This window comes from Xiphophorus maculatus, chromosome 11, assembly GCF_002775205.1.
Source record: "Xiphophorus maculatus strain JP 163 A chromosome 11, X_maculatus-5.0-male, whole genome shotgun sequence".
In the NCBI taxonomy this organism is placed as follows: domain Eukaryota; kingdom Metazoa; phylum Chordata; class Actinopteri; order Cyprinodontiformes; family Poeciliidae; genus Xiphophorus; species Xiphophorus maculatus.
In genome coordinates, this window is record NC_036453.1 from 25,445,773 (window position 1) to 25,459,998 (window position 14,226).

Here is a 14,226-nt window from a genome sequence, read left to right on the forward strand (position 1 = left end):
TTGGCGAACTCCCATTGTAACCAGTGGGAAATTTCATTCATGGTGAATCCCTACTTAGCTGGTTGAGGCATTGAACAGCCTGAATGCAGCTGTCTGCCCCTGATGTGTGGATAATCTTCCAGAAATTGTGTCTCCAGCCCTTCAGAGATAAGATGAGGTCAACAAACAGCAGCCCAAGGCTTGTTTGGGTGACTGTAGATTGAAAAACATTCCTGCTGCCTCTGATTTTTCTTTGTCCAAAATATTCTTCCCATGGGAATACACACACACTCCAGTGCTACTGCAGACGTGACTCAAATTGTCTCCATCTTTGCTCTGTGATACAATCCTCCAAATATGATATACTTTATATTCAATAAATTAAGAATATTATCAAAATGTACATTTATTTAAATAAATTTTATCACTACCTTAGGCATTTATATAGATTAATGCCACACACGCTGGTGTTTTCCAGCCTTTATTTCTGTTGATCATGATGATTTTCTGCTTAGATTTATAGATAATAATAGAAAAATGTGGGTTTAATAAAAAGTAAATTTAATACGTGCTTAAAAGTTGTTATTTTGAAAAGGTTCTTTTAATCTGACAAATGTGCCTGTTCAGAAAAAATATTCTAATTTATTGAACATGACTGCAGGCTAAGCTGCGGTGACAGAATTATTATTTTTTATTTTGCTATTTACAATCATAATTTCTTTTAGTTTTTTATTATATTATATCTTTTGCTAATGCAATGTTTCTAGCAATTATCTTACATAGATGAAATATTTCATTAAGCTTTTCATTTTATCTCTCATCTGGAGTTTAATTTGAATATCCAGACTTGTGGAGATATTTGTTCTAGAAAAGCAGATTAGAAAATTCTGTTGGTTAAATTTTTACTTTGTATTTCATCTTAAACAATGCAAATAAGAACAGTATTTAGTTATAAATGTATTATTTTAAGTATTTATGAATCCAGAATTTTCTCCTGTAAAGTTTTATGTCACATGTTTTAATTTTCTAACCAAAAACAAACACCAGAATGAATGGTTTTTAGCATAGTGCTGTTTTTTTCTTCTTAGCATCAACAACAGCGCAAAAGCAAATGAGTAAAATGTACGGCACGTCATGTTGGAGTGGGGTGGGGTTGGGACTCTTCCCGTTATAGGTGGATAAGGGAGTAGGTCTGACAAAGGTGCACATTGTGTGACTTTGTTGGAAACCCTCAGGGAAGAACAAGAAGGACGCAAAACAAACCGAATGGGTGCAGAAAAACAAACTGCAGAGAATGAGGAAACGTAAAAAACACTCGTCGTGATGCTGAGCTAAGCAGTCAATGCTCGGGCATCTTTACTCAGGCTTCAGCAACAAGGACAACGAGAACATAACTACATATTTATTCCATGACTAGCTTCATCCATCTTAAAATCCCTGTTGACCCTGCTGACGGAAAGCATTCCCGCAGCATGAGGCTGCCACCGACGTGTTGCACCTAGTCCACCTCATGCACTAGTTTGGTTTTCCATCCACTCTCTTCCACCTGTTTGCTGGTTGGCTTGTGGGAAACATCTGTTTCTTCTTATCATTCGTCTTCCATAAAGGCCAGATACATGAAGCCGCAAATCTCGGAGGCCTTCACCGAACAAATACATTCATGTTCACATTAGAGACCAGGACTGCAAATAACAATTATATTGACTATTCTTACGATTAATCGATTAATAGGATTAAAAAATCGGCACTTCCTGCAGATTTTTCATTTTACTACTTAATCATTTTCATATGTTTAAGTAGTAAAACTTAAACATTTTAATGACCTAATTAAACAACTAAATTCATTTTTTGAATAAGAAAATAAACATTTTATTGCCTGGAATGCAATAACAAAGCACTCCTTTAGTAAATCCGGGTGAAGCTAAAACTATGCCACTTGAGAAGTTTTGGCTAAAACCTAAAAGTGTTTTAACCTTACATGAAAAATATATGTATATTTTTGTACAGATTGGCCTAATTACTTCCCTGAATATGTTGGGGTTTTTTCAGTATATGGCCTTTTTTTGAGTCCGTGTACTCCATTTAACGATTCATCGAATATTAAATTAACAATTATTTCAATAACTGAATAATCACGATTAATTATTTCAGGCATATTATAGACAAGTGGTTTTTGTTTACTGTTGATTAACTTCTGAAAGGAATTCCAGAAATATATTTTGTTTTGGGGGTTATATACATATTTATATATATATATGAAAAGCATTTACAATATACAGTCTGTGTACATAGGCATGTCCCGCTTTTTTTTAAAAAGTCCTTTTACTTACACTTTAATACTTTTTGCTCTATTATGTTGTGTTTTTGATGTGAAATGTCAATAAAACTCAACCTGCAGAATGGCAAAAAGTTGAACGGGTGTGAATATTATTTCCAGGCCACAATTTCTTTCCGGACAGAAGTATTTGATGCGTTTGTCTGTGCAGCCACAGTTTTAACCGTTTGCTCAGCTGGATGTAACGATGAGTCATCGAGGAGGTCTGCAAAAGTCAAGACTCCAGTCTCATTCCTGCTGGGTTTGGTGGCTTTTATTTGAGGCGACTTTCAGGGTTTTCACCAACAAAACAGACAAGGTGTGAAAACCAACCTTTTATTTCTTCACTAGCTGAAGAGTCAAAATGCTCTTTTCCTTCGTTTTTACTTTGCTGCCTGAAAAAAGTTTTTCAAGGTTAAATGGAAGCTGAAATTAGCAAGCATAATGACAGGAGATTTTAACAAAAATATTAACCAGGGGTGTTTATAAACACGTATGGAAATGTAAGCTTTATTCTTTTGAAGCTATCGCACAAAAGAAGACCTGACCAAACCATAAACCTATTTGTCAAAGTACAGAAGGAATATTACTCTCAACAAAAAAGTAAGAAACAGCTTGTCTGGTTTGGTGGAAGGACTAAAAGAACAGATTTTAAACTATCCCCATGTGGTTTTTACAGGTTTTATGTAGTAGACTCAGAGTTTATCTGATATTGGAAACAGATTAAATTTTGGGAGGGTGTGTGTGTTTGTGTTTGCTTCAGATATTGGAATGTGCGTGGTTTCTGCAGATCTTTTAAAGTAAAGCCAAAGAAGTAAAGAGAAAAAAAAGGGGGGGTCGGTTTCAGACTAACAGAAGAAAGAGACAGAAAGTCCTAGTTCGTCCTCTGGAATGCAACCTTTCTACAACCGTCTGGCACAAGGCGAGCGAATAATGAATTTTTCAGGAGAGAAATCGAAGCGAATTCAGAAGTCTTCAAACACTGACGCATTTCATACCAGCCAAAACGGCCATTGTGTACCTGCTGCTTTCTGCATTTAGTCTAAAAGCTAAAATATCCGTCTTTTTCCAGATGTTTCCCGATGTTCCTCCTCCTTGACGTGTCCCAGCTGAGCTGGAGACGTTGGCCTCGGTTAACAAAAAAAAAACAGAGATGCCAAAGGCAGCTGCCGTTGCCGTTCCAGCGACCTGTCTACAAATAACAGCCTGAGCCCAGAGTCACCCCCCCTGCAGTCAATAAGAGAGAAAAACAATGTCATGAGGACTGTGATTTATCCATCCCTCAGCGGGCTTTCTCTTGTTCTCAACCACTTCCTGTCATTGGGACTGCTTTTACTAGTCTGGAAGCTAAGGCAACAGTAGGAGACCAACCTAACCATTAAGAGCAGTTTATGACTTCCTTCTTATTTCTTCTTTTTGTCAAATGGATCGGAGCCCGCAAGTTAGGTCACCCAGTCAAATCGAGCTGTCACATGAGATCTGAGCCTCAACAGACCAGCCAATCACAGTTTTCAGTCCTTCCGAATGAGTGTTTTATTTAAAGTGTGGAATAGCAATATAAAATTCCTTCCTCCACATGAATACTGTGCTAACTTTCCTTCCTTCCAGCAGCCCAATGTGCTTGTGGAGTAGATATTATTAAATCAATCGGTTTGTTTTCCTCAAAACATATCAGTAGGGAGGCAATGGATCGGATCCAAAACAGCAGGTAACGATAATGTCGCCCAATTAACTCTCAACCCACACGTGTTTTGAAGTTTTCATGTTATACCTGGAAAAAAAAAAAAAAGATTGTAGGAATGTTTTTCACCTGCTGTCAGGGACCGGAGCGAAAGGTTTCTTTGCAACAGGGCGCGAGTTTGTTGCAAAACTAAACCGCAGAAACCCTTATGGTTATATGCACTCCAGATCTGTCGTTTTTGATTAATTAATATGTAGATTTTAATACTCCTCCTCCTTCCAAAACACCTGGTTACCAAGTCAACGCCTGCACAAATCACCTTCCTCATCACTTTCATCTTTAAGTGTTGCCCAGAGGTAGGCGTGTTGCAGCAGTCGCCCGTGTGATAAGACACAAGTTGTTCAGGTGCACCTCTTTCACGGCGTTCCCAAGGGAAAACAAACACAAAAAATGCAGATCAACCCCTATACGTGCTCCGTGCTCAAAGACACTGCGCTTTGTCCACTCTAATGCTGTTTATCATGTATGTATAGTTGTGTGAGAAAAAAATCTGTCAGTCTCTGTGTTGCTCTAATAGTTAGGTATATAAATATTTCATGTCAATTTAAACAAAACATAAAATAATAATAATAATAATAATAATAGTAATAATAAACAAAGTTTGAAGAAACTAACCTACATTTCTGTACAATGTTATGTTGTGTTTAAAGCACAAACATTCATTCTGGCGTGTTTCTGACTGTTGAAATGAGCACAGAAAGATCAGACATTTTGGAATAATGTTCTTTAGAAAATTTAATCTAAAAATGGATGACGTGGGCACCGGAAAAATACATTTCAGGGGGAAGAGCTTGTGCTAACTGTGACGCATGGAGGCGAACGTGTGATGATTTAGAGATGACAGCTCACCATCGTCCACCATGAATTCTTCCTTTGATCAGAAACATGAGATCAAATATTAAAAAAAACAAAAACTAAGCTGAACCAGAACTGGAGCCAACAACATGACTATGACCCAAAATATACCAGTAAATTCACCAAGAACTAGCTTAGTTTCAGAATATTCTGATCATTATAGCAAATTAACAACTGGCCTTGCAAGTAGAGAAACAAACACATACAACAGGCTGACATTAATGTAAATAGGATGTGAATATGGTAATAGTAACCGTCTGTATTCTGACAATATCAATAATTCAATGTCAACTTTACTATTTATGTTTGACGACTGAGTGACAACAAGCTAAGTCATGCAGCTTCTTGTCACACCACAGACATGTGTACATACAAATTCACACGAATTAATTGAATTAAGTTTTTTCACAAGATGGCAAAATAAGACTCATTTCCCAAAGACTGTTTTTCATTTTGGTCTTTGTATAACAGTTTTTGCAGTAACTATTTGCATAGAGCATCGGTAAAATAATGCTAACTGCCAAAATCTGAAGCAATGGTTCATATTCATTGACCGTTAGTGTTTGCTAGTTTTCTAACTGATACTAACTTCCCTGCAGCAGCTAGCTAGAAGACAGTGCTAATGCAAAATGTGTTCGATTTGTGTTAAAGGTCCAACTAGAAAATGGCAATTATGTCGAACTCAGACCAGGAAATGCCATTATGTCTAAGCTGAATGTGGTCCAGTTGTCAGTAGGAAAACTTATTTGATTTGCTATTTGTTTTTGATGCTAACCGCTAGTAGTAGTACATGCTGAAAGAAATATATTTTACTGTCTTTAACACATTCAAATGCCAAAAGAACATGTTAATAAATGGAGGTTGCACAGCACTGTGTTCCTCTGGTGTGGTACCACACTAAAAAAAGACTTATTATTGGGGCTTTTGCCAGTAGTCCCTTACAATCCTCAGAATTACCACCAAAAATACATTCTCATGTTTAGATATCTGCCCAAATGTTCACACAAGGCAAATATGTATACAACAATGCATTTTCTTTAATTCTGAAGCAATAACAAATTTAAATTTTAAGCTACTACTTTTCTATCTTCCTGCAGAAGCAAGCTACACTACAGTGCTATTGCTAGTTTGTATGTAATCAGTAAATACAAACTTGGTTTTAGCTACTGTTCTCCACAACGGTGTCAGCAGTAATGTAATTAGTGCTGACACCTCTTACGAGCAATAAGCATGAAGTTCCAAATAAAGCTGTTACATCAGGTAGTTAGCGCTACTTATCATGCTAATGCTGCCTGGCACTTAGCCTGGTTTATAATGGTGCTCGATTAGCAGAAACAAACCTCACATTACAAGCTGCTTTGCCATATTTGGTATTACACACAAAGAGTGAATAAAACTGTCTTGATTAGACACAAGGCGGCTCTAGTGAATGCAGAAATGAGCGGGCGTCGTCATCCAGGGATCAGGAATAGTTTGCGTTCGTAATGGATGTGACACATTAAAACGGGTGTATTAACAGATTGATTAACAATGTGATCCGCTGTGAAACGTTTGTAAAGCACGCCTGACATGATATGATCCACTAACACACATACTGGGTGAACAAACAGATGAGCTTCAAAGGCTCAGTTAAAGAAAACAGGATTACTGCAAAAAGCAGGCCAAGAGGTCTTTTCATCTGAGGGGGCAGAATCAATAAGAAAACCTCTATGAGAGTTAACAAGTTCAGGCAAGGGCCCAAGACTCAGTCACCGTAGGAGCTGTTTTCACAAAACAATCCCAGGGTTAAAGTGCTTCACAAAGCAGAACACAAAGTGGGAGTAGTTGATGGGAGAGTGTGTTTGGAATAAAGTCGAACTGGTGTGGAGTGTGAGTTTTTCTCAGATTTTTCCTTCTGAATCTCGTGTTGCTCCGCTGCTCGACCCGAGAACCTTTCCAGAGCCTCCGTGTAAACAGACGAGGCGAGCAGAGAGCGGACGGATCTTTTCCACTGCAGCACAACATGCTGGCGGAGAGAGAGAGCGAGCGAAAGAGAGAGAGAGAGAGAAAGAAAGAGAGAGAGAGAAAGGAAGTATGCAGTACGCCACACAACATCAGTTATGTTGTATGGCGCAATGACGCAAAACCACTGGAGTGGTCGACGGATCTGATTCAGACATTTACAAAGAGAGCGGGACACACACACTCATTAATCTCCAAATTCTAATGTTACATGGAAGAAGAATACAGTGAAAGATGTGGACAGTATCTTCAATTATTCTCTTTGTTTTGGGATGACACAATGTGTCAAAACACAAGAAAAGAAAACTGTGCATCTGGAGTAGAGGTGCAAAGAGAAACTGGTCAGTGACCTGAACCACTGACCAATTTTACCAGTCTTGTCTGTGACTGATCCGTGATTGGCTGGTTGAAAATTATCTCTTTGTATCCACTCTGTAAACGCAGCTTATATAAGAGCTATGTGTCTGTAGAGTAAAAACATACTGCGGGTAACAAAAAGGCTAAATGTACATATAAAAATTGCCTTGATTATTCCCTCAAAAGATGAAATGTTGGTAATCTTTTCAAAATCTCACAGGTAAGGCAGTGGTATATTTCATAAAATACACACATACGCCTTATTGCTAATATATGATATTGCTATTTAAAATGTCACAATCATAATCATGTTGTTATGAAATAACAGTGAAATCCTGTCACTGGCGCAGTGCGACATCACCTCTAGCAGAAGACTCTATGATTGATCACAGACAAGCTCCTATATCGCTACAATAAATTAATTATTGATTTTAAAATTTAACACAACTGACAGAAAATCAAAGGTTTTTCCATTCAACGATTAGCTTATATTAACTTTTGTTAATATTAAAGGGATCTCCGATGCCTTATCTAATTTAAAAAGAAACGTTTGTTCTTTTAATAAAATCTTTGTTGTATTTAACCCTAATCATTATCTGTTCCATTTGAAATTTATCAGGAAAGTATAAAATATATTTTTGATGTTGTTTCTGTATTTTTTTTTGCCTCTAGTTGAACTGATACTTATAGATCAGAGGTTTTACAAATTCGCCAGTTGGAAACCGACCACCAATCTCTGACCAGTATTCTTTACCAGCCGAAGTGTTCAAAATCACGGTGAGAAAGCTCGGGTAAAGAACACTAAACACCAGGCAGATGGGTGAAGAAATCTCCTTGCAGTGACTCAAGGAATCTTTGAAAACCAACCTAAAATCAAAGGACAAGAACAAAACCTCCCCATTAAGGTTCTTAACCTCACTTTGTTTGCTTTGCACTCTATTCTAAGTGTACGTGGCGCAACACGAGCCCTCTGTGGCTGTCCCAGGCTCCTATAGGCTGGCCGGGGCGCCTTGCAGCCAGACTAAACTATAAACAAGTGCCATCTAGAGAACGGAGGCAGGGACGGCACCGCACACCCCGTACAGTACGCTCTGATTCATCCTCTTCAAAAGGCATGGGGTGAACTTCATAACAGCTGCATGGTGAAACCCCCTCAACCCCACAATGACTCCCCCCCAGTAAATCCACCATGACCAAAAGCTCTGAATCCCACCAAGAAAAGGGAGGATGCAGGTGGCTGGATTGGAGTTTATTGCAACACATAGTTTCCAGGGAGCCAAAACAACAAGATCCCCCCTCCCTCCACCACCACCTCCCTCAGCACCCACCTCACAAACACTCCTCCCTCCTTAACTTCTCTGGATCTCAAAGGCCGTCAGCGGGGAGGGAGAGAGAGAGCACTCGGAAGCGGACGCCTTTTGTTCCACGCTCTTTTAGGGTTGGGGAGGGCGAGGGAACTTTTTGTTTATGGGACAACACAGGGTTGCCATTAAGGCTTTAATCAAAACTATTCTCTGCAGTCAGCCTTGAGTGACAGCTCTCTTTTCCCCCTAGTCCCCTCCATCAACCAACCCACCCTCGCAGGGAGCAACAGGAGGAGGGAAGAGAAGGGAAACTGTGGGAATGTCTCTACATCGTCGCCGCGGCGGGCAGCTCCTCGACATGGCTTTAAATTAGGGGGGAAAAGAAAACACAGGCTAAAAAAAGCGAGCCGCCTAACTATACTCCTGCCTGCTAATTTGTCACCACTTGAAAAACGAGAGAGAAAAATAGCAACAGTTTAAATCGCGCCGCTTTCAAGCCGAGGGATGCCAGCCAGCGACGCATGGCAGAATACTTAAAGACGCCGGGGGGAGATTTAGGTCAGCTCCGACAAAACTTACACATGCATTGAAATTATTGTGGCTGGAATCTGCGGAGGTCTGGCTGCATTCTTATTAGAGGGAAGCAGAAATGGAGAACCCTTAGCGTCTGGCTGGCTGAGATCGGCCCGGTGACAGCTGGGGCCCGAAAGCCTCACATCCAGAGCCAGGGCTCATAGCCACTTGCTACATAGCAGCGCCGAGCCATTCCCAACTCACCGCCCCTTCGTTTCTTTCTTCTTTTTTTTGCTTTCAAGACCTCACCCTGAAAGATCACTGTCCTAAAGAGAAAAAATTCTGCCAAATAATTCCCTCAAAAACCTTTTGTACTTTATCCAAAAGCGGAAGGAGAGCTGGGAGAGAAGGCAGCGTGGAGAGATGTTTCGTCTCTCTGCTGCCAAGTCTGACAAAAGAAAAGGGGTCACAGAAAGGGGCATCCTTGTGTGCTTTGTGTGTGAAGGGTACCTTATCCAGCAGCGGCGAGCAGTGGGGACCTAATTGCTCCAGCTTGACGATGGTGATGAAGCCGCTGTCTTGTCGTTCATCCTCGCTTGTGTTGCATAGAGACACAGGGTGATACTGCAGAAGACAGCGACAAACAGGGTAAGGAAACATTGTTTTCCCTCCAATTATTTTACTTATTCTTCCCCAACCAACACAAACATCTTTGAAATTCTGAGCAATCACAATTCATGCCATTATGCTAGCTACTTAACATTTCAATGGGACTTTGGAAAAGGTTAATGAAACTAACTTCAGATTCTGAAAGAGAGAAGTAGCAAAGAGGTCCACAGTTCAGGATAGGGCAACTCTGGCCTTTATGGAAGAAATAGAAGAACATAGACCTCGGTTTTTAAGCAGACCAGAGTTTTCATTGGCAGCAGATTAGTAAGTTGATAATTCGTTGATTTGCCCATGGATTTGCGTCAACAGCAAAATGTCGACCATCATTTTCAATTTGTGATGAGACCGCAGTAGTTGACAAAGTCCAAACAGATACCTTTATGGTCAAACTTTGAGATTCAAACCCTTTTATAAATTGTAGCCCAAGAGCATATACAATGTCAACTGGAAAGGGGAAGCCGCAACGAGCAAATATACTGAGAGATTTTGGGTACACACGCGTAATGACATCATCGGCATCGAGCTCAGGTCCTGCGCGCCCACAACCCCTAACCCAGACTGCCAATAGAGACACTCTACTTGGCTTGAAGCAAACCAAACATTAACCAGCTAGAGTGAATTTAGATATGTCCCTGGTCCAACATACCTGAATCAAAAAACTGAATCACCTTCTGCATGCAGTCAGTTCTCCAGAGTCCTGCTAAGGGCCTCCTTACTTGACTCAGGAGTGTCAAAGCAGAGGCAAATCTAAGACCTCAGGGCCTGGATTTGAAGACCTCAGGTTTAGATCGAGGCATATTCTTAAGTGTAAGTTTGGCACAAAGTTCAGCCCTAAATTCAGAGGAGAATCTGTGACAAGACTTTCAAATTGCTGGTTATGCAGACTCTTCATCAGCTTTGTCTTCTTTGTAATATCGGACTCTCAGACACAGGAGGGCTTTGTCAATTCCCCACTAAGCTCTTCTCAGACTTTTTTATTTGTAAAAAACCAGGAAAACCAGAGGTCCGTCTCACCAAACCACCACTGACGTTTATGGTTGTAACAAAAGGTGACAAAGTTCGAGGAGTGTAAATACGTCTACCAGGTAGAGACAAGTTATGGGTGGATGTTTTCACACCATCAGTGAAGTTGGAGGCATTTGTGTGCGATGCTGGCGCTCTTCCCTCATAAACCAATGAAATCAATTACATGGAAGGTGATGTTCACTCCCACACAAGGCCTCGAGGATCCAAAGAATGAGAGATAGGCTTTTGGTAGGAACATTTGATCCCCTCTGAAAGGGAAGAAAATCGTAACTGCTGAAAGGCTGCATTTAACAGCTCAGGGGGATAGCCGCAGCGCTCGCAGGTCGCAGACATGCTGTCACGAGTCACAGAGGCAGCAATGTGCTCCTAAACCCCCTTCCGAATACTTCTCCAAGTAAAGTCGTCTCCTGATCAGTTCTTGTTTTGGACTCCTGGGGCGCACCCACACTCCAGTTTTACGGTCCTGGCCTAGTCCAGAATGGTTCTGCCCCTCTTCATGTGGCTGCGGACCCCTTCCCTCCCTCCCACCCCTCAACTCGCCCAGCGGAAATCTCCAACTTAAAAAGACCCAGGGGTGACATCAACAGCTGGCATCCCCGGGTTGGGGAATTGACGTAATGGGCTGCAAAAGGCTGGTGCATGTCTGTCAGGCGGAGGGAGGGAGGGAGGAAGTGGAGAGGAGAGGAGACACGACGGAAAACAGACTTGGAAAACCAGACTGGGACAGCAAGATAAAAGGAAAGGCCAGAAAACAGCAGCACCTGGCCGCTACTCACCGTCTGAATTCCTATGGAAGCAGTAAAAGCGGAAAGATGCATTTTAATACATCATGTGTTATATACCATCAGCTAATCTTAGGAGAAAGTACGAAAACAAATGTCACCTATTGTACGTTAAATCAAAGGATTGTAGTGTCTTTCTACACCCTGACAGCAGTTGTTGTCGAGCTGAGCTTACAAAGACGACGAATTCGAATACACCACTTCAAATATGGCGGCCGGTGTTCGTGACGGCAGCGAGCTAGAGAGCAGAAAGAACCCCTGGCTTGCTCTATACGCTGCGCTGCCAGCTGTCTCCACCAATCTGCATTTACTAGGCTCAAATTAGAGGCCCACAGTTGAACTTGGCTTTCGACAAAACAGAAGTTCAGAAAAAAATACTTTTATTGACATTACTCCTGTGATGCCTTGACCTCTGTTCGTCTTTTGTGGTAAATTTGTGGGACATGCTAGAACAGAAAAACAATCAACAAGATGCTTGGGGAAAATGGCTAACTTGACGCTTGTTTGGATCTCATTGTGACATTAAGCAAGTCGCTACATGACGCTGTGCAATCACACCAAATAAAGGAGATAATAACCCCAATGCTGAGCCAAACAGGCTCAGAAGGAGTGGCTGCTTTTACTTTCTTCTGGCTTTCCTCTGAGGCCAACCACCTATGTTTTGCGTCTCGAACTACACCAGGCATTATCTTCTATTTTAGATGCATCGACACTGCTTACAATCAGAGCCCTGCGAACACTCTGCGTGTGCCACCGTCGGTGCCGCGTACCGCTCCGAGGCACGCTGCTTTGCTGGACTATAAACAGCAACAAGGACAGTCTGAAATGTCTTCATTTGGCTTTGTTTTTGTTTGTTTTTTTTGTTTTTTTGGTGTGTGGCCCTGACAAAAACAGAGCCTGGGAAACCAAATCACTGAGTCTCCATTTCACAGGGACGAGAAACCACAGGCAACGCAAACTGTTCCCCACAGACTGTTAACAATGCAAACTCCTCCGTTCCGCCTCCTCATCTGTCTAGATCTGTTGCAGAACCGACGGGGACATGTCCCTCGGCTCCTTTGTAGCCTCGATTAAAGGCATTTCTTTTTCAGCTCAATCAAAGACTACCAAAAATATTCCAGGGCTAAAAAAAAAAAAAAACAAGAAAACCTAACAGCCTCAAAAACAAGTATGTGGAAAGAAAAAGAGGAGGAAATAAATAGTAGCTGCAGTACAGAGTCAATAATATTTTTTCCCCATGACTTTGCCCTGCAGATCTCCTTCTTCTTCTTTTTTTTAAAAAGATAATCAGTGTGCAAGCGTTTTAGTTCATCTGCTGCCAGCAGGGAACCAAGCCCAGGCGGTTGTAACAGTCGGAGCTAAGGTGGGAAGTTTGAACCTCTCATCAGGCTCTGCCACCAGCTGTTCAAGTCGCAGTTCCTCTAGCAATCCGTTGCCAAACTGCTACCTCGAAATGAAGCAGGTTTTTTTTTTTCTTTTATTCAAATGAAATCCCTCGAATCAAGACTCCGAGCGAAGAAGCTCTGCTTAAGGGTCTGGAAAGTCTGCCAGGTTACTGGAAGTCAAGCAACAATTCAATCAACGTGGTACACGCAAACCTGTGAACACACACAGGGAACACACTTCTGACGCACCTCTGGGGTGACAAACATCTGCATCAGGAGGCGACAGACTCGACATTAGAGTTGTTGAAATGAAACAAAAGGAGGAAAGCCTGCAAATGGTCAAAGACTTGAATGATTTCCCCCTAAACATTTTGAGCTAATTTTATCTGAGGCTTTATTTCATATTTAATGAAAGCAAAGACAGATGAAAACTGAGTTGTGCCTCAACATAATACACAACTTTTAATAAACTACATTTGATCACACCACAAAGATTTACAAACTGTTTTTAACACCAACACAGAGGTCTGCACAGAGGTTCAAAACTATTTTTTGCAAAAATATATTAGAGAAGACAGGGCCTGAAACACCAAATCTAAGCAGAAAAAAAAGGGGTCAATAATACAACACACCAGGGTTGGGTAGTGAACATCAAATCCTCCAAAGATTGTCGTGGTGTGGAAATTCAAGAGTTCACTACAGTGGATCTCCAGCATTAGCAAAGTGTAGGGTAAAGCTGTACTCCTGAAACCTCCTCTAAAAACCCTGTCCAATTTAATAGTTCAAACACCAAATACACATTAACACATTAAAAAATTAAAATATTTTTTTACATCCAAGTTGAAATGTTGTGACAGTTTGGTATGGGACAGATAATTTGTGAAAAAATTTTGCTTCTCCACCTTCCCCTGGTACTTCCAGTGCTAACTGGTAGCAACAAATCAGAACAAGGAGGTATTGGTGCTGTCAATCACCCTCCGTGTGGTGCTGCTCATTTCCTCTGCCCTCTACCCGTCTTGCTCTCTGCTCTGCTGTAGGCACCTGAGCTTGTCGTGAATGCTAAGGCTAGTTAGCATGGACACCGATGATGGCGGATAAACAGTTTTCCTCTGGTAAGTTGTTTCTCCACTATTAGCACAATGAGCAGTGAGTACATTACAATGATTGGCAGCGCTGTGACTCTCCTCCTGGCTTTGATGGGTTGTTTTTGGTCGGGAGCTGTGAATTTCTTCAGACAGCAATAGTAGCTTAGGGATGAGATGGAGGAGATCAATTTTTTCGCAGATTATCTATCTCATTT

At 41.1% G+C, this 14,226-nt stretch overlaps 1 protein-coding gene across 1 annotated transcript in view; it reads right to left on the bottom strand.

Annotated features, from left to right (window-relative positions):
• The window catches only part of rnf43 (ring finger protein 43), a 98,739-nt gene that overhangs the window by 26,255 nt on the left and 58,258 nt on the right, over nucleotides 1-14,226 (bottom strand). Inside the window, exon 2 of the mRNA XM_014469427.2 lies at nucleotides 9,575-9,688. Within this exon, the coding sequence (XP_014324913.1) occupies nucleotides 9,575-9,688 (114 nt within the window). The remainder of the gene's footprint in view (nucleotides 1-9,574; nucleotides 9,689-14,226) is intronic.